A 21,144-nucleotide genomic window follows, 5' to 3' on the forward strand; every position below is an offset into this window, starting at 1 on the left:
CAAAAAGTACTTCATTTCCACTAATTGGAGGTGGGTTATTTATGAACCATCCTTTGTTCTCGAGACCCGTCCGGCTCCTACACATCCTTGAGGTCAAAACAAGTTGATCGGCAGCAAAGTAGAGTCGTGCGTGGGAGTTCAATCAAACAATTAGTAATTAAAGGCAGTGGACACTCTTGATAATTACTCAAAATAATATTAAAGACACCGGACACCTTTGGTAATTGTCAAAGACCAGTCTCCTCACGTGGTGTATCTCAACATATGCATAAAATAACAAACCTGTCAAAATTTGAGCCCAATCGGTCGTCGAAGTTGCGAGATAATAATGGGAAAAAACACCCTTGTCACAAGAAGCTGTGTGCTTTCGAGACCTCAAAATCTAAATCTGACGTCTCGAAATCAAATTCATGGAAAATTACTTCGTTCTCGAAAACTACATTACATCAGAGGGAGCCGTTTCTCACAATGTTTTATACTACCAACCTCTCCCCATTACTCGTTACCGAGAACGGTTTTATGTTTATAGTTATTTTGAGTAATTACCAATAGTGTGTCCACAGCCTTTAAGCATAAAAACGCTTACTTGTTAACGAAAAAAGCAGAGCTCGAGCTGTTGATTTTTCGGCAGTATTTTGAGGTCTAGTGTAACAATAGTGTCCAAATTTAAAGTCAACAACCTCATGGCACAATTTTAGACAACCTCTTAAAGGCACTTCACTGTTAAAAAATATCCGTAAAATTTACGGCACTTTACCTGACAGCTAGAGTGCAAGGAAAAGTGCCGTAAATTTCACGGTGGAAGTTTTGTAAAATTGTGCCTTTAAGGGGTGGACACTATTGGTAATTACTCAAAATAATTTTAAGCATAACAAATGACTTGGTAACACGCAAGGAAAGCTGTTGATATAAAACGGCTCCCTCCGAAGTAAGTAGTTTTGAGTCAATTTCTCACTAAATAAAATTGTAAAAGACTACAGAAAGCACACAAATTATGTTATACAACAAGAGCATTTTTCCTTCATAATTCTCTTGCAACTTCGATGTCCGATTGAGTCAAAATTTTCGAGAGTATTTTGTGCAAAACAATTTTGGGATACACCAAGTGAGAAAACTGGTCTTGGACAGTTTCCATAGGTGTCCAGTGCCTTTAAGTATTAAATGTATTTAACAAATAAATGAAAAAATAAAACCCTTTTTTTATTATTAATGAACAACATATTATTGTGATATAACACACCCTGTCCGCTGGTTGAACCTATACTGGACAATAAGGGCTAAATCCAAATAACAATAGTCTATGTTTCTTAACAATGACAATACCATACTGTTTTCTTTTTGTCATAGTGTCTGGTGAAACAGGCTCTTATTGTAAACTACCCACGGAACAACGGCATATCCGGATGGCGCTTTATACTTGCGCACTTTTATTTTGTATTTCTGATGAATGAACCTTTTTGCCCCTTTGATTCCAAGTGAATACACGGGGAAAATGCTCCGGAACTGAGCAAAAATTGCCCGGAAGCTGTTGTTGGTATTTTTGTAGCAAACCTTGTAAACAAAACTAGCCAAAGTAGCAAAAGTTTTATACTACACTATAGGTCAATGTGATGTTGGTAGTTTTGTAACGCAAACATGCAGTTTCTGAAGTAACCAAAATGAAGAAAATGCTAATGAACACACAACCTGTCGCAACAGTTGTTGTTAAGGACTTCAACTTCTCAGTATTTTAAAGCGTGAGGGCGTGGCGATCCTGCCGCTAGCCGTAGTCGCGTATCCGGACCAGGGCAACATTTCATAGAGCAGCATGAAATTGTTGCCTCGATGAAAACAGGATAACCAACAAACAGGATAAGCAAACTTGTGATTCTGTGCCCCCCCCCCCCCCCCCCACACACACACACAATATGGCGAACCGCATACAAACATGGTATCATCCTCTTTTGAACCCCCCTCTTCATACCGTTATGTCCGATCCAAGATGCCATGCTTTCTTTGATTTTATTGAAAGTAAACATACAGTCCAGAGAGTACATTGTTTTGTCGTTAGCGGTAACATCATGTATTTGTATAGGGCAACATAGTTTCCCCGGGTAAGGTCAAGAAAGACATTCCGCACATTCATCAATACTGCCCAGTGCAGTTCGAAGGAACACAGAGCACAATAGAGGGCGAAAGCAGGAGATGCGATCTCTAGGTAGGGTTTATAATTATTCATAGGGTTACAAGTTTTGATTATAGTGCATACCACAAACAGCAATAGTGTGCAGGTTTTGTGTGTAGCTCACAGGGGAATCACCGCAAGACAGCTAGAGCTGAGCAACTTGTATTTTCTCAATGTCGGCTGCTGATAACTTTTGATATGATTGTTGAGAGTTTGTTGACAAGGAGGGCTCAATATAATAGAGCCAGATAATTTAGACATTGAACGTGTGTGGCAACATGAACCGTGTGTTTACTGCATGCAACACGAATTTGATGGAGACTTTAATTTGGGCGGAGTGGGGAGAGCAAAAGAGCTGAAGAGCAAGGTAAGCTGTAAGTAGGATATTAATTTGTTCAATTTTCAGAAAAGTTGAAGAAGTATGGGATGGGTTTTATTTGAAGTGAGATGTTCTTGATTGTCTTAGATTGTCTTCAACGGGAAAAATGTTCACTTAAGGGCAGTATACTGCAGTGGACGCTATTGGTAACTACTCAAAATATTTATTAGCATAAAACCTTTCTTGGTGACGAGTAATGGGGAGAGGTTAAGGGGATAAAACATTGTGAGAAACGGCCCCTCTGAAGTGCCGTAGTTTTCGAGAAAGAAGTAATTTTCCACAAAATTGATGTCGAGACCTCAGATTTAGAACTTGAGGTCTCGAAATCAACCATCTAAACGCACACAACTTCGTTTGACAAGGTTGTTTTTTTCTTGCATTACTATCTCGCAAGTTCCATGACCAATTGAGCTCAAATTTTCACAGTTTTGTTATTTTATGCATATGTTGAGATACACCAACTGTGACGGCTAGTCTTTGACAATTACCAATAGTGTCCAGTGTCTTTTAGAGTAGAATAATAACTGTAATGCGCTTGGTACATTGCAAACAAGCAACAGCTGTCACACAGTATACAATTGGTCTGCAGTAGGTCTACACAAGGGATAACATTAATGTTACAAACAACAGAGGGCAGGCTTCTAAAACTGGCGTAATTTTAAATCGTAGAGGGCGTGTTTTACACAGGCCGCTATTTTCAAGCTCGTAGAGCAGCCGTTGCTAATGGTAATAGTGCCAATTTATACTAAATAATATTTGTAGGGTTGTCTCTTAGCCCCTTGAATATAAATCATATTATTTGCGCACACTTCAGTTAACCGTATTCTTTCTTTAAAGGCACTGGACACGTTTGGTCAAAGACCAGTGTATCCGAACATTATGCATAACATTACACACCTGTGAACGTTTGGGATCAAGAGAATAATGAAAGAAAAGACACACTTGTTGCACAACTTTGTGTGCTTTCAGATACATTAATAAAAGGCTTCAGCTCAAGTCTGTTATTACAGGCAGTGGACATTATTGGTAATTACTCAAAATAATTATTGACACAAAACCTTTCTTGGTAACGAGTAATGGGGAAAGGTTGATAGTAAACAACATTGTGAGAAACGGCTCCCTCTGAAGTAAATGTAGTTTTCGAGAAAGAAGTCATTTTCCACAAATTTGATTTTGAGACCTCAGATTTAGAATTTGAGGTCTCAAAATAAAGCATCTGAAAGTACACAACTTCGTGTGACAAGGTGTTTTTTCTTTCATTATTATCTCGCAACTTTGACGACCAATTGAGCTCAAATTTGTACATATTTGTTATTTTATGCATATGGTGAGATACACCAAGTATAAAGACGATTGGTCTTTGACAATTACCAGTATTGTCCAGGGTCTATTGTCCAAATAACCTCTTTCTTAAAAACTACGTTACTTAAGAGGGACCCGTTTCGCACAATGTTTAATACTAACAACAGCTCGCCATTGCTTGTTACCAAGTAAGTTTTTATGCTAACATTCTTATGAGTAATAACGGTTAACCATATAGTGTCCAGTGACGTTAACGTTCGGTTGGTCAGTTGTTGCATATTTTGAGCTACCATTTTCCCCCATGTGTGTCACCAACATTAAAGGAACACGTTGCCTTGGATCGGACGAGTTGGTCTTTTAAAAGCAGTTGAAACCGTTTGTTATGAAATACATGGTTAGAAAGGTATGTTAAAAGTAGAATATCATCATCCACACAAGTATCACTCGAAATTGCACGATTTTCCTTTTACGTCGCGAACTATCACGGTCGGCCGTTTATGGGAGTAAAAATGTTGACTCCCATAAATGGCCGACCGTGTTTCTTCGCGACGTATAAGGAAAACCGTGCAATTTCGAGGCATGTTTGTGTGTATCATTATATTCTACTTTTAAATTATCTATCTAACCATTTGCAATGGGAGAATTTTGAGCACTAGGTGGCAGCAGACTTACCAGGTAAATTTCCGTTGTTTACGTAGTTCTGAGCCTGCGCACATTACCGAGAACAATGGATTTTATCTGGTAAGTCTGCTGCCACCAAGCGTCCCAAAAGTCTCCTATTTTTAACAAACGGTTTCAAACGCTTTTCAAATACCAACTCGACCGATCCAAGGCAACGTGTTCCTTTAACACTAGCTGAAGAAAGATGATTCACAAGAGGGCGCTTATATAGGAGAAAGGGTGCCCACACTAATAGAGAACTATTTTGTTCAATATATTTTCAGGCATATTATGGTTACTCTTCTTAATGGAGTCTAGCCAGTTAGTCATTTTGGATGAACCTATCTTAAAGCCAACGGCTAACCTAAAATATCAACATTTAAAAAACATTACAGGCAGTGGACACTATTGGTAATTACTCAAAATAATTATTAGCATAAAACCTTTCTTGGTGACGAGTAATGGGGAGAGGTTGATGGTATTAAACATTGTGAGAAACGGCTACCTCTGAAGTGCCATAGTTCTCGAGAAAGAAGTAATTTTCCACGAATTTGATTTCGAGACCTCAGATTTAGAACTTGAGGGGTCGAAATCAACCATCTAAACGCATACAACTTCGTGTGACAAGGGTGTTTCTTCTTTCATTATTATCTCGCAAGTTTGATGACCGATTGAGCCCAAATTTTCACAGGTTTGTTATTTTATGCATATGTTGAGATACACCGACTGTGAAGGCTAGTCTTTGACAATTACCAATAGTGTACACTACATTTAAATGATTAGTTGTCAGGATTATCATTGCTTGAAAAAAAAAAAAAAAATATTTTGATTGGTGCTCTACTAATTCAACTATCTAGCACACTGTCGATGCTCTCTTTATTTTGTCAACGAACTGAAATCATAAACCCTCAAATGCAATGACAATTAAATTTTATATTAAATATAGGAGTTTATTTTCGAATTCATATAACACACATAATCAATCAAACTTTGCAAACAAATACCAGTTTAAAATGAATGCCATGTACTATTATGCACATTATTATTATAGTCATTTACAAATTTGTACAAAAATATTGTTTTCTGTGAATCTTAAGAGATAGGCAGACGGAACATGTGACTTAAATTGCGTATAATGTTCAACTGCTGCAAACCTTAGTACTTCTACAGCAATCGAAGAATGTCGCACAAAAAATCGAAGCCAATAATAAAAAGGAAAAAGATTATCATAATCATTCTTACCAATAATCACGTTTTTTTCATGATCGATGTAATTCGAAAAAGAAAGCATGAACTTGATTTGAGATGCCCTTTAATATGGGGGGGGGGGGGGGGGGGTCAGTTGCGCGGACTTCGATTCCTTTATTTCCCAAAGAAATTTTCTAGACTTTAGATATTCGAGACAAGGCTGTGTAGAAGAGTATTGAACAAATAATTACAATGCATGCTTTTGTTTTGGTTTTACCCATACACATCGATGTGTGTGTTAGCACTGCATACTCAGTACTTTCCAGAGCTCTGTGGAAAAAAAAAACACACAAAAACAAAGGCATATTACTCGAGTGGGATTCGAACTTACGACCTTTGTAATTCTAGAACAGTGTCGTACCACAGACACCGAGATTGCCCGGTAGCGCAGTTCGAATCCTATGTTTTAGCAGCGGGAACTGCAACGATTTGATAGATGTTAAAATTGCATTGGTTTTAGGTCATTTTGGTTTTACTCATAATATACACAGATGTTTTTGTGAGCACTGTATACTCAGTACTTTACCGAGTTCTTTGACAATATTCTTTCTTGAAATAGTGGATATTGCTCAGACTATGAACCCCAAATTTTCTCCAATCTTTTAGATAATCGAGACATATTCAAATAGTTGAAAAGTTTTGGGGAAAAATACTAATGGTTGCTACGTTTCTGCTTCCTCTTCGATACTCGGTACACTGAGCACAATTTGTCTCCTCATCGAGTCCGTCTCGGGTCGATTCCATACCTGTGCCGGACATGTCACCAACCACTGGTTTACCATACCCTTATCCGAGGGTCGATCCTCGGTTATCGTCCGTCCGGATTCCGGTTCGAGTGTTTGAGTATCGATAGCAGATGGATTGCTGTTTCGTCTCGATGCGTGCTGGCGAGACAACTGGTGCAAGTCCATCACCATGTTTCGGTCTCGGTGACTGCTACTCTCATTGGATGACGATGATAATGACGTCACAGGGGAGTCACTAATAGTGATACTGGGATCACTGTTTGTTTTCGATTTCCCGGGTTTCGATGTATTCGGAAGGTGCGTCAAGACAAGGAGCTTCTTGAATGACTGAATGTTACCCTTTTCGAGGTCGATTGTCTGGACGGATGGGGACTCGCACTGTTCGAGAGAGGACGGTGACATGCGGAACAACTTGGAGTGGACGGTACCGGGCGATCGCCTGGGCGACCCCCGTTCCGTCTTCTCGCGCTGCGGGGTTCCTTTCTCGTCAGTTGCATTTGGTGGATTCTCAAGGTCAGTAGAGCTACCACCGCCATCTAAACCGCTCCTTCGTGATCCACTCCGTAACGACAGACTGACTGAAGTCACGCTAAGGTCGCCCAAAGAAGTGACACTAGGTGCTGCCGACCGCGTCCGTAGTGCCGGCTGTCCAGTTTCTCGCGTATAAAAACACCTCGGCGAGGACGAAACCCTCTCAGGTTTGTTTGATTTGGACTCATAAGAGTTCATCTTATACGTAGCAACCCACTCTGGACATGCTCCTGCTGCGGTTGATGCGACCACATCCACGGGGCTTGTGTAGTTGTGGTGGAGCGCCTTGGCAGTGCCGTGGATGCCGATTTCGGCTTGCTGCCTGTCTCTTGAGATATCTGGCAGACTGCTACTTGGGGCAGACTTTGGATGGGTTTGAGATCGCTTCCTGGTCGGGGTTGGAGTTATGAAGAGTCGCTGGCTGTTGTTGAGGGTGCTGAGTCGACCAGGGTTCCGGGGAGTAAAGACCGTTCTGGGGTTTGGGTAGCTCTGTTGAATGCCGCCGCCTGCTCCTCCGAGTCCAACGATACAAAGACCTGCATCAATCAGAAACAATAAGAGAAGAAAATGACATCATTAAATTAGGAGAAGACTAACAGACATGTTAAGCGACTTGTCTTTTGAAAAAAGGGAAGGAGGGGTGCCCTTTTTGTAAAAATGACCGCCCGACACTTTAATAAAAAAGACAACCGGCTGTTTTTTTTTGTATCGTCTGAGATCGTGAACAATATATTTTTTTTCCCCCGACTAAACACCCGCCCCCCCCCCGAAAAAAAATAGAAATAAAACTTAAAACAAACCATTTTATTTTGCCTTATTTCGTAAAAACACAAATGACTAGTTTGAAACAACACCAAAAACAAACACATATCTGCACTGCAAATTTTAGTAACAGCGTGGAAATTTGTTATACCTTTTGAAAAACAAAATTTAAACAATAACTACCTTTCACGAAAAGTGCAGTAGGCCCTATATGAGATAGGTGATTTTTGTTTTGAATATTCGCCCCCCTATCTGTATTTTCGAAAATATGTAATAATTTTTGTGTGTGAGCTTTTAAAAAATAAAATACTAAAAATAGTAAGCGTGGGTTTGATTGTAAAACTGAACATTGTTGATTTTGTTTTCATGAAAATATGTATCAATAGTGTAACCCCTCCTCTCTTGGTGGTGCCTTTCTTCCCCTTTCCAAAGGAACCCAAGCTTGCTCTTTTCCGGACTAATGTAAAATTTCACGACAGCGAGTCGTTGGCGTATTCAATTTTTTGTTCTGCCTTTTCAATTCTGTTTCTTTATATAAAACATGTATATAATATAAAATGCGGGGGCACATTGCTGTGTTATACAGCAATGGAAAACATTGACCATACAAAGACATCTTTGCAAGGGGGATTTTGTTGTAAAGAGTAAAAAACAACATGCCACAAATTATTTGTCTCGTAATGCGTCAAACATGATTCAAATAGGAGAGCCGGGGCAAAGGAACCAAGGTTGGCTCGATCCTCACGCATGGTTAAGGGTAAACAATTCACTCGTAGATACAACCATAACAGGTGTTTTTGAATCGTTGGATTCGGCGAGGAATGTTTGCAATCAAATAATAGATTAACCATAATTCACTCAATCTTTGAAAATTATTCAAATGAAGTTATATGTTTGTTGAAGGAACAATAACATAAAAATCTTGTTTGTAGCCAGTAGGGCTTGAAACTTTCCATGATTGGAGTGTAATTAGGTGAGGTGAGGTTTGTGGTAGCATCATATTTCGTTTTGACCAATCGTCGTTTTGGTCAGTGTGTTCTCTCTCCTCCTGAAGACCATCACACCGTACTGATAGAACGTTGAGTTGTCAACAGAGGTTATCATCAGAACCAACACTATCTCAACAGAGATTTACACATTTGCTACAGCAATCACCGCCTGACTGTGTTGGTGGTCCTTTATAGAGATTTTGTGTAGCCAAGACAGGATAACAGTGAACACTGAAATCAACAGTATTGAGTATACCGGTACAGTGCTAACACACATCGGTGTATGGGTAAAAACGAAAAAATATAATATTCTTTATCCCCGATGCAAATTTAACATCTCTTAAATCGTTGCGGTACCTGCTGCTAAAACATAGGATTCGAACTGCCTCTAGCTACCGGGCAACCTCGGTAGTCTAGTTGGTAAGACACTGCTCTAGAATTGCAAGGGTCATGGGTTCGAATCCCACCAGAGTAACATGCCTGTGATACTTGTTTCACAGGACTCGAGAAATTACAGTGCTAACACACATCGGTGTATGGGTAAAAACCGAAATTCCGATACAAATTTAACATCTCTCAAAAAAAAGTATTATCCTTGAGCTTTCGGAGTGAAAAATATAAGAAACCAATCCGTTATGTTATGTTTATTTTTTTATGTTTAATTTGAACAAAAGGTTCAACTACTGTTAGACCTCACAGGAAGGATTTTTCATTTGTTAAACAATCAATCGAACTGGAACAGATTAAATTCCATTTGTATCAAAACACTTAGGTTGAAAGGTTGACGTTAATGGCATACAGCGTGATCCAAACCTTTGGCATTTTCACAGACTTGTTTACGACGATTTAACTGGCAGTCTGTTTGTGCAGAACAATTATCGTAACTTTGTAAATAAAGTTTAAAGTTTTATACATCCATTATAAAACGTATATACAAACTTAATACCTTTGTCTCGGTTAAAACCAACCATTGTTATCTTACAGTTGATTGCCGTTTAGGGTGTATATTATTTTACGTGAGTCTTAAATTTTACGGCAAATATTTTTACATTTAATCTGCCAAGGACTGTGACTTCGTTGTTATTGTACTGTATATTTTATACTGCCGATCTTTTTAGTTAATACTATTAGTAAATACGCATAGGGCAAAACAACTCATTAGATCTGTTGCGCACTATATCCCAGATTATTTTTTATTTTTTTATAATTTTTTGGGGCGGGGGAGGGGGGGGGGGGTAATGACAGACCTTAAAGTAAGGAACCGATAATTTGATAAATTTAATTTACTCCATTATAATGACGTATTAATACGTTCGGATGATGACCCCAAAACGTAAAGTTACGTTTCTCTAATAGGTTTTGTGGTTCCAGGATTATCTGATGCATATTTTATTTCACGCATAAAATATGCAAGTGGTACGAAGACATCACCAAAATAAAAAAACCTCATGAAGTTATAAATCTGTACAAGAAATAAATTCGATTGCTACTTACCGTCTGAGTGTTTCTTCCAGTGCATTGTGTCTCAGTGAAATCTAAAATATTAAAGTGAAATACTCTTCAAAAACGATCATTTCAGTGTTCGAAAAAAAGGCGAAGAGCAGCGAGCCTGAGTCTGGTGGGGCGAACCGTCGTCCATAACCCCTTGGCGACGAACTGTGAGCCCAGGGGGGTAAAGTCCAAACTACGGGCTACCAAGGAACTATCGATTAGTAACAGCTCGATCCGACTTACAATACGTTCTTATAAGATTAGTCTTTATCATCACAGACAGTGGTCTTTTTACAATTTAGCATAAAGGTAACAATGGCTCTTGTTTTGGTTCTGTGCTGAGTTGCTTTAAAGGCAATTTCCCCTTTTTATAAGGAGATGACTGTTTTGTTATTTATGAGTTGGAGGCGGTAGTTCTGATGGTATGACCTTATCATTGAGATGATAAGCACGTTCCTATAACATTTGTTTTCTTGAATTAATAATTTGATTGAAAATACTATTAAAGCAAGTGTGTTTACATAGGATCAACACTGGATTAGAGCAATACTTGAGGCAAAGGGAAACAAACTAAACACACAAACAAAAGGACATCAGCATGAGTGAATTTATGACAAATTACTAACAAATAGATCCAAATGTAAAAAAATAAATAATCCATAAATATCAGACTTTCAAAAGTAAATATTTGATTGACGTTTATTTTATGAGACTAATTTCAGTAATAGGTTGATGATGATATAATTTTGTTCTTCAACAAAAAGAAGAACAAAACATACCTTTTTGTCAATAACAACTTTTTCGTAAATTTCATATTGAAGTGCACAAACCTTCTGATTTGTGTACGAAATTCCTGTAATTATATTTACAGTATCAGAGCGTACTTTGAGTTTTTTGAAGGCTGAAAATTAACAAAACATTTTCACAACTCTTTTATACAAACTCAGTCCACTGTGAATGGACTCAACGAGTTGGCACAAGACCAAAGTCACCAACAGGTCGAGTCTTCTTGTGTAAGTTTTGCTGACGTGACGTCAACAAGATGGCTCTCGCAAAAGGCAGTGGACACTATTGGTATTACTCTAAATAATTATTTGCGTAAAATCCTACTCGGTAACGAGTAATTGGAGAGGTTGCCAGTTTTCAAGAAAGAAGTTATTCCCCACGAATTTGATTTCGAGACCTCAGAATGAGATTTGGAGGTTTCGAAGTCAAGCATCTGAAAGCACACAACTTCGTGCGGCAAGGGTGTATTTTTCCCCCCACTATTATCTCGCAACTCGATATTGAGTTTAACTTTTAACAGGTTTGCTATTTTATTCATATGTTGAGATACACCAAGTGAGAAGACTGGTCTTTCTGACATTACCAATAGTGTCCAGTGTCTTAAATATAAGATTAGTAGAGCTGACTAAATAGTCGCATATAAAATTTACCTTTGAACATGAGGCACAATCCGCTGTTGGGTGAGTCAGGAGAAACAAAAAGTCATTCATATTGCTCAGATGTACGTGTAAATCTCGTTTGGGTAGTCTTGGTTCTGAGAAGAGCTGTAAACACATTTCGGTTGTAAATACAGAAATTGGCGATTGCATGTGTTTTTGTTACAATAAAAAAACAACATGTTTTCATATATTATAGTTTTCTCGATTCTCACTTCATTTCATTAGTAAGGTCTCAGACTAAATTTGGGGGAACCACTATTAAAACACTTATCCTTACCAATCCCGCATAAATTATTTAATGATATGAAACTTAAAGGGAGAGAAGTGAATCTATTGAAATTGAAAAGTAATAAGGAAAAGTTCTTGGTTGGTATAATGCTTGAGGACCCACTCACACTTTAAAGGCAGTGGACACTATTGGTAATTACTCAAAATAATTATTAGCATAAAACCTTTCTTGGTGACGAGTAATGGGGAGAGGTTGATGGTATAAAACATTGTGAGAAACGGCTCCCTCTGAAATGCCATAGTTTTCGAGAAAGAAGTAATTTTCCACAAATTTGATTTCGAGACCTCAAGTTTAGAGAACTTGAGGTCTCGAAATCAACCATATAAACGCACACAACTTCGTGTTGCAAGGGTTATTTTTCTTTCGTTATTATCTCGCAACTTCGATGACCGATTGAGCTCAAATGTTCACAGGTTTGTTATTTTATGCATATGTTGAGATACACCAACTGTGAAGGCTAGTCTTTGACAATTACCAATAATGTCCACTGCCTTTAACTGTGTTTTATTTTGGTTATGTACATATTTACAACAATTCTTATGTTATGTCATCCAAACAACCTCCCAACACGTTGGCTGTACATGATCTAGTTTGTCCTTTCTCATTGATCCCGATGGATTAAAGGAACGTACAATAGAATGTATCGATAATCCTTGCGATCGGAAGATTAATCCTTATCGACCACTTTATATTTCTAATCCGTCTAGCTCAAGAGATGGCGCTGTGTATACACACACTCTTCGCATAAGGCCTTAGGAGACATCTCGCCGAATAAGGAACAGAGAGCGAGCTCATAAACAAAAAATGTAGATAGTTTTGAGAGTCCCAAAAAGGGTTTCAGTGTAAACAAAGATGTGCCCAATATTGTGACCTAAATGTATTTTTGATGAAATTATGTTTGAATATTTAGCATTTTGCATTGCAATTTAAAGACAGTGGACACTACTGGTAATTGTCAAAGACCAGTCTTCTCACTTGTTATATCTAACATATGCATGAAATAACAAACCTGTGAAAATTTGAGCTCAATTGGTCGTCGAAGTTGCGAGATAATAATGAAAGAAAAACACCCTTGTCACACGAAGTTGTGTGCGTTTAGATGGTTGATTTCGAGACCTCGAGACCTCAAGTTGTAAACTTGAGGTCTCGAAATCAACTTCGTGGAAAATTACTTCTTTCTCGAAAACTACGTCACTTCAGAGGGAGCCGTTTCTCACAATGTTTTAAACTACCAACCTCTCCCCATTACTCGTTACCAAGTAAGGTTTTATACTGATAGTTATTTTGAGTAATTACTAACTGTGTCCACTGCTTTTAAGGGAATTTGTAGTGGGGGTGTACCCAGGGCCATAAGGATTCTCTTTTTGCAAATCTAACCTCAACATTCATTAGAGGTCAAAGGAACCAAGAAGGTTTTACGGTAACTTACTTTGGAGTAAAAAGTTATATTTCTTTTTGCAAATTATAGCTTAACATTAGAGGTCAAAATGGTCCCACGTAAGTTGTTATGGTCATTTTTTTTTATATTTTTGTTTATAGAGTAATGGATACCTTTCTCTTTGCTGTTTAAATGCTGTAGGACTTCTAAAAAATATATACTTTGTTTTAACATTACCATTTTTGCCCTAGATGCAATTGCAGTTGAGATGCACCACCCTAGGGTTCCCGATCGGCCATAATCCCCCGGGATATCAATAATATCACTATTATTGACCTATCTCAATCTTAAGCTAATATTATAGAGCACAGAAGATGCAACATGCAGAACTCTGAATTGTTAAAACCGACTGTGGACGCCATTTCAGAAAGCAACCCTTTGCTTTCCATGCAACACTAGATCTGAGCGAACTTATTACCACGGTTGCCAATGATAGAACAACACATTTGCTTGCCGAAATGGCGTCCGTTCCTATTTCAAATTTTAACAAAAGATAGAGCTCCAGTAACCCATTTACGTCTTCGGGCACTCTTAATCTTCGATCGTTAAGTCTTAACGGTGCCCCGTTACATGCAAATAAACTTTAAGCACATTCGACCCTCTCTGACCCCTCCTCGAGTTGATCGATACCGATAGATTCTCTCTATCGATTTGAAAAAGTGGGGGCAGTATGGGGGAAATTGTGCCCTAATCAGACAAATTCAAAATGGCTGCCATTTCTTTTTATTTAACCCATATTTTCTTAATTAGGTGAGGTCTGCTTGACACCATAAGCAAATCTATATTGAGTCAGGGGTCGATTTCACAACTTTGGTCATTGTCAAAGACAAGTCATCTCACTTGGTGTATCTCAACATATTATGCATAACAAAACGAACCTTTGAAAATTTGAACTCAAATTGGTCGTCGAAGTTGCGAGATAAAAATGAAAGAAAAATACCCTTGTCGCACGAAGTTTTGTGCTTTCAGATGCTTGATTTCAAGGACCTCAAAATCTAATTCTAAGGTCTCGAAATCAAATTCATTGAAAATTACTTCTTTCTCGAAAAGAGGGAACCGTTTATCACAATGTTTTATACTATCAACAGCTCCCCATTGCTTATTTCCAAGTAAGTTTTTATGCCAAAAATTTGTTTTGAGTAATTACCAATAGGGTCCAGTTCCTTTAAGGCTAGTCCTATAGGTTAGGACGAGTGTACCTTTAACTCTGGAATCCACCACAGATGAAACTTATCACAAAAGGTACCGGTAATAATTATACCCTTTTCCCACTATTCTCTTGCGACTATAAGATGACAATTTAGTCAAATTGTTCACAGATTTGTTATTGTATGCATTACGCTGGGATACACTGAAGTCAGAAAACAGTGCCTTTAATGGGAAACTCTATCTCCTATATCCTCCTAAATACCCCCACTCAATGGCACCCAAACACTTGGTTCGACTGCCTGTAATTATTATTATTTTTTTCACAGGAATTGGGAAAGAACTGAGTGAACAGTGCTTACTCATATCGGTGTAAGGGTAAAACCAAAATAGATATTCTTAAAGGCAGTGGACACTCATGGTAACTATATTAGCATAATCCTTACTTGGTAACGAGTAACGGGGAGAGGTTGATAGTATAAAACATTATGAGAAACGGCTCCCTCTGAAGTGGCGTAGTTTACGAGAATTTGATTTCGAGACCTAAAATTTTCTCGAAATCAAGCATCTGAAAGCCCACAAATTCGCGTGACAAGGTTTTTTTTCTTTCATTATTATCTCGCAACTTCGATGACCAATATTGAGCTCAAATTTTCACAGGTTTGTTATTTTGTGCATATGCTGAGATACACCAAGTGAGAAGACTTGTCTTTGACAATTACCAATAGTGTCCAGTGTATCTGTTAGTCCCCAGTGCAAATGTAACATTATTATACCATAGGCCCTGATTATCTTAAACCAGTTGACGATGACAGTGACTCTCTCCCATCTCCCGATACAGAGTTCCTCTTCAGCGGCTTCTCAAGGATCCGGGTTGCAGACCCAGACCACCACCTCAGGACCAATGGGGTCACTGGGCCAGAACCAGGCCCTCAGGTCGAGGCCTTACCCGGGGGAAAATACAAGGTTGAAAAGGCACCCAAAAGGACAGCGAACGAGTCTATTACAGGACATGGGTGAGTTGACTTCAAACTTTTCCAAGTGATCTTAATCAGACGTTAAGGTTTTAAAAATGGGGACTTCTAAAAGAAATCACATTGTTTCCAAATAATGTATAAATTATTTATATTTAACAAATATTTGTGGTACTTGTTTAATTGTTTATATTTAAACAACATTTGTGTTTATGTTTGTTTTAACTTTGATATTAAACATAGTGAAGACCCCTCCCAATGAAAAATGGAGTGAGCAGAACTTAACATTATTATCCTCTACTGCAATGCCACCGGACATGTAAACAATGATCATGTGTTATATAGACACCCATTGCTGTATAATATCTGATTTATAAAGTACCATAGTCCAAAACAGATTAAACACATTAAATCCCGCTGTGGGTTCTTTATTGAAAATTTAATAACCAAATCATCCCACCAAAAGTTATCGTTATCAAACTTTATTTCGATATGGAATTACTGATTAACACCGTAGGGGGCTCCCGTATTTCTTTGAGAGGAGCAGACCGACATGTTTATAACAATGATTAAATTTATCTCGATAAATAATACAAGTTTTGCTTTTTATCAATAAATAAATAAACACACTACGAATTATGTATGGCATATCTTTTATATTTAAATGATTAATTGTCAGAATACATTGTGTGGATTCCACTAATGATAAGTTAATACTACACCACTGTAATTGGTTACTGCAGTGTGCAGTACGTTGGGAAAACGTGTATACCTCAATTTCGAATGTTGGTTTCATACTTAAACAACAAAAACTTGAGTAATAAAACCTTTCGGGAAGTTGTATACATAGTTTGGCAAAATCATAATTATTAATGAAATTAATTATTATTTGTACAATTGTTTTGGTTGATGGTTATGTTTTACACCTTGACGCCCCAGTATTTTTGTACCGTTGAAGATATTCCGAGTCCACGAGTCATACTGCATAAAGGGTCATAGAACATGTCGATCGAGCCTGTTTGAGGATAGTACCTAAATGGTTTCACATTTTTGTTGGCTAAAACCGAACGCGTATAATTAACTTAAGGTTCTATTCGGTATAATGGTTGCAACACCGGTGGGCTATCAAAAGGTTCAAATGATAGTGTTGTTCTGCTGCACTGCGTTCATTAACGTGCCTTACAACACACGGGACTATCGGCTTCACGTCCCATCCGAAGGACGGAGTTAGATGTCTTGCTTAAAGGACACAAGTGTCACAACCGGGACTCAAACCCACTCTCTGCTGATCTTAAACCACTAGGTCATGAATGCCCCATGCATAATGTCTTGTGAAGACTGACATAATTTCCCCGTCCAATTTGTAGATATGGTATGGATCTCGGTTCATTCAATAACCTCAAAGCTGTCCTGCTTGTTAATTTCTTTGAGCCAGTTCACAACTTGCTTAGTCTTCCTCGAGCTGCAGTAGTTCAAATGTCTTATGACAGTCTCCTCTCGAGTCGTTTTCTGCTCAGGCTGCTTAGTTGAGGCCATGGTTTCCCTACCGTCTTCCCTTGTCACTGTTGGGTTCTCTCTGTCCGTATTCTTACTGGACGTCTGACTAGCGCGTCGAAGACTACGCGTTTTCTCTCTCCAGACACAAAATGATCCGTTCTCAATTTCTTTCACCAGATCGTTCACATCCTCGTATCTGGGGCTTCTGTTTCCTTTTGGGTGGACCATTTGAGGTATCGTTCTATTCGCTTGTTTCCTTTTCGCATCTGAAAACCCTTTCATAGTTTTCTTATCGTAGTCTGTTCTAGTTTGTACTTGCTCGCTTAGGCTCAGCTTTCGTAATTGCCTTCTTGCCCCGAGCACGGCCTTTGATGCGCTCTCAACGATCGGAGTCGAAGGCCTCCGCCGGCTTTCCTGCCGACTGGACGGCACTACACCTCTGAATGGCTCAGTCCCTGTATTTAGGGCGTCTTCTAACAGCTCAACCCTCGTGTGAAGGAAACTGTCAGATACACTGCTCCGGAGGATACTGTAGTTTCTTTTGGAGTTGCTCCTCGCCGGTGGTGGCGGCATTGTGACGTGCTTCGCTTGATGGTGGTCTACGGCCGGTCGGAGTGCCCCACTACCCCGCGAGCCGTCGATAACTGGGAGCCCAGGTTCCCGGTGGATCAGAACATTGCTCATAGCCTCCAATGGAGCGGGAAGGTTTGTCTTAGGCGACATGACGTCGTGGGTTGACGGTGTGAGATGGTAGATGGAGGAACCCTTGTGGGCAGTGGGTGAGCACGGTGACCTTGACTGGGATGGGAGCGTCACCGGTCGGTGGTTGGACTCTAACTGACGGTTATGTTTCATGGAATTGCTGAGCACATCTTGCAACTCTTCAAAAGAAGCATCTTCACTTTTAATCTATGAAATCGAAACACAAAATATGTATGTGTGAATGGTATACTCTTTATCTCGTTTAAATATGTATTGTCTTCGTACAAGTTATGTACATTGGGTCGGAGTGCGACAATTTGTTTCTACAATTTAGAAAAGGTCGATCCGGCAGAAACGGACAGTACGTTCTACTATTGCGGTTTTTCAAAACACCTACCACGTGACCTGCTACAAGACTTGAGACGTTACCAAAGATGCACATTTTGAAAATAATGTCAAAGGTTTATAAATTATATTTGTGTCGTTGTACTATCGTATTCTCCAAAAATAGAGTTATTGAGCGTGGGTGTTTTTATGACAATATCTTGGCAACTATAAAAATCCCCCTTCCACCGTAACATTCTAAAGACAAAAAAAGTATAAATATATAGACACATATATTTTTTTCACCGTGGGGGCCTGTTTTTTGTGTGTGTGAAATTCAAGCCCCAGTGTGCGGGTTTTAAAACAAATTGAAGCTTGACAAGTTGTGAAGCAAAGCGCCCTTGGTAGTTTCATGGAGGAAGAAAATATTTTTTTCCTCCATGGTAGTTTTAACAATGCTTAAAGTGGTGTATTGGTGTATAAAGGAACTGGTGGAGCGGAAAGTTTGAAGCGGCTTGCAAAATAAATCGGGGTTTTGAAAGGGATTTGGAAGTAGGGCTACGCCATATTAACAAAGACCCACCTTGCCCCACATTTTTACAAGGCATGTAGACCTATGTTATATGTAAAGCGGGGAGGGGGAATTGAACAAGTAAACAGACAAACATGGAAGTCAGTCAGTTTCAGCTTACTCTATGGTTTCAATCAATGTCTCCCTCTTCTCCAGTCTTACTTTCATTCGATTGAATTCAACTCAACCCTTATTGACCATAAAGTGTCAATTTGTTATGTCGAGCATGCTTATTATATTACTAAATTTACACTAGAAATTGTTACAAAGATAAGCAAACTAAAAGGCACAGTAAATGAACGGGAATAGCTATGTTTTTGTATACCGAAAACAAAGACATTTAAGGTAATACTTAAGTTTGGTGTAGCTCCCCCCCCCCCTACTCATCTCCCATGCATCACTACCTCCCAGTAGCCACGCCCCTGACTCGGGTTATGAAGATTACTCTAATCATCGTATGTTAGACGATACAAACATTAAAAGATATGATGACGATCTAATCAAAGGCATAACAAAACAAAACAACTCAACAGTTCATGAATGGTATTCCTGCTTTTATTTAAGCTGTTGTAGGCAGAACACCGCAACCATTTTATGTTGCATGTATAGCTTGCAATATTATTGGATATTTGTTAATGAAACCAATTATGCCCCGTATTGCTATGTAACCTGTTTAGAGCTACTGTATGTTTGCTATTATTGTATAATGTGCATGGTGTGTGTGGAAAAATATATAAAAAAACAGAACTGAACTGAAGTAAATGTAATTCACTGTAGCTCACGAGCCTTAATTCACTGTAGCTCACGAGCCTTCGGAGTCCTGTATTACATTGCTTGCTAAGTGAACCAGAAACATATGGGTTTACGTACCACTTCTCTTCCATAAACAGTGTCCTGGGTTCTTTTACGTGTACTAAAAATCCTAGGACACGGGATCTACGGCTTAATGCCCCCCCCGCCCCCGCCCCTGAAGACCAAAGCAATTATGGTAAAGCGATTTGCCAAATCATGGACACAAGTTGCACCAGCAGGAATCGAACCCACACTCTGCTGATCAGAAACACCAGAGCTTGAGTCCGTTGCTCGTAACTGCTTGGCAATGCCACGACAAACCGTATTTTAGTAAAACTATTTGAAAAGATAGATATTTCATAATGTTCAGTAGTGGAAGATGCATATTCATTTAAAACGTATTTTATGAGGGTATATTCTTTTTGAATTCGCGGTCACAAATGGAGTTCGTAAAACATAATAAATTCGAGGCACGGACGAAAACACACACAACAACCTACCCAACAAAATGAATAGGGCCTACTTCTGTACTGCAAAGATTGCGTAAAAACTTATTATAAATAAGTTAACATTGATGGTGTTTTTACCAGACAAATAACTTCAAGTTTTGCAGCTGTATAATCTACAAAAGCCCCATGTTTTGTAAGCCCATGTAAAAAACCAAAATGAGACAAATTCATAACATACGATGTGCATAAACTTACCTTTTGTGCGGTTAACACCATGGCCTTACACCCAGACGCATCACACTGTGCAAATACACAATAGATATCCCAATCAGCAGACACACGCGATCAAACATTCTACCCTCAAACAGTAATTTCAAAAATTGACTTTAAAATTGATTGACTTCAGATCTCGTATCTTTTATAAAAAGACATGAAACTTTTGTTTTTTGAGAGGTTTTTGACAGAGATATAACCGGTGTAATGGACATATCTTATTGACAGCGGCGTTCCAGAAGTGTACCTTCTCAGTGGGGGTGACAGAAAGGGGCCGACTGAGGGCGAGTGGGTACCAAGAAATCGAACTATGCTCTCTATGCTTCGACATTATTCGGTATGGGTTTTCTTCTTTTTTTAGTTTTAGAGGACGCGCCTATCGATTGTACCTTAGCGACCGCACAGTGTGATCAATAGGGTTCGGCTGCCTTATCTTATTGACTTTTATTATGCCGTGTAAAACCCGAATACCGTAGCTGGAGTGGGGTTATGATGGCGATGTAGTGGTGAGTGGTATGGGGTGGAGGGAGAGAAACGTCCCATCATTGGAGGTTGGGGCGGGGGGGGGGGGGGTTACATATCTTGCCGGCCTACGTTCTTTGAGTTGTAAGCCTACACTGTATAATTTTTTTTGTAATTGTTAACACCAGTTAAAATAAAATGCAATGTTTCTTATGGGGTTCTTTTTTCATAAGGGACTTTGACAGATCGGTATTCCTCCAGCAAAATTACCAGAAAAGTTGTAATTCATTCCGGAAAAAAATGTCAAAGTCCTTTAACGTGGGTTTGTACATTGTGTACACGGTTGTGGCTGAAATAACAAATAATATGTACTTACATGTCAGTTTATTATGTGTAGGTATTTGGCAAAATTTGGTTCGATTGTATTTACGCTAGATAGCATAATTGATAATACGGAGAGTTCGTAAAATAACGGCGAAATGACGGAACACTTCACTTTACGGAGTCCGT

The 21,144-nt window shown here is 38.9% G+C and overlaps 2 protein-coding genes across 2 annotated transcripts; both read right to left on the reverse strand.

Moving 5' to 3' along the window:
• Window positions 1-5,842: 5,842 nt before the first annotated feature.
• LOC139940749 (uncharacterized) lies at window positions 5,843-10,417 on the reverse strand. Its single transcript, XM_071937119.1, has 2 exons — window positions 10,276-10,417; window positions 5,843-7,566 (listed from the first exon to the last, which is right to left on the reverse strand). The coding sequence occupies exons 1-2, from the start codon at window positions 10,298-10,300 to the stop codon at window positions 6,416-6,418; spliced, it is 1,176 nt and encodes a 391-aa protein (XP_071793220.1). The 5' UTR covers window positions 10,301-10,417; the 3' UTR covers window positions 5,843-6,415.
• Window positions 10,418-15,841: 5,424 nt separating this feature from the next.
• On the reverse strand, window positions 15,842-20,445 carry LOC139940706 (uncharacterized). The gene is made up of 2 exons (XM_071937073.1): window positions 20,155-20,445; window positions 15,842-17,970 (listed from the first exon to the last, which is right to left on the reverse strand). The coding sequence occupies exons 1-2, from the start codon at window positions 20,173-20,175 to the stop codon at window positions 16,951-16,953; spliced, it is 1,041 nt and encodes a 346-aa protein (XP_071793174.1). The 5' UTR covers window positions 20,176-20,445; the 3' UTR covers window positions 15,842-16,950.
• Window positions 20,446-21,144: the final 699 nt, after the last annotated feature.

Source organism: Asterias amurensis, chromosome 8 (genome assembly GCF_032118995.1).
Source record: "Asterias amurensis chromosome 8, ASM3211899v1".
Taxonomy (NCBI): domain Eukaryota; kingdom Metazoa; phylum Echinodermata; class Asteroidea; order Forcipulatida; family Asteriidae; genus Asterias; species Asterias amurensis.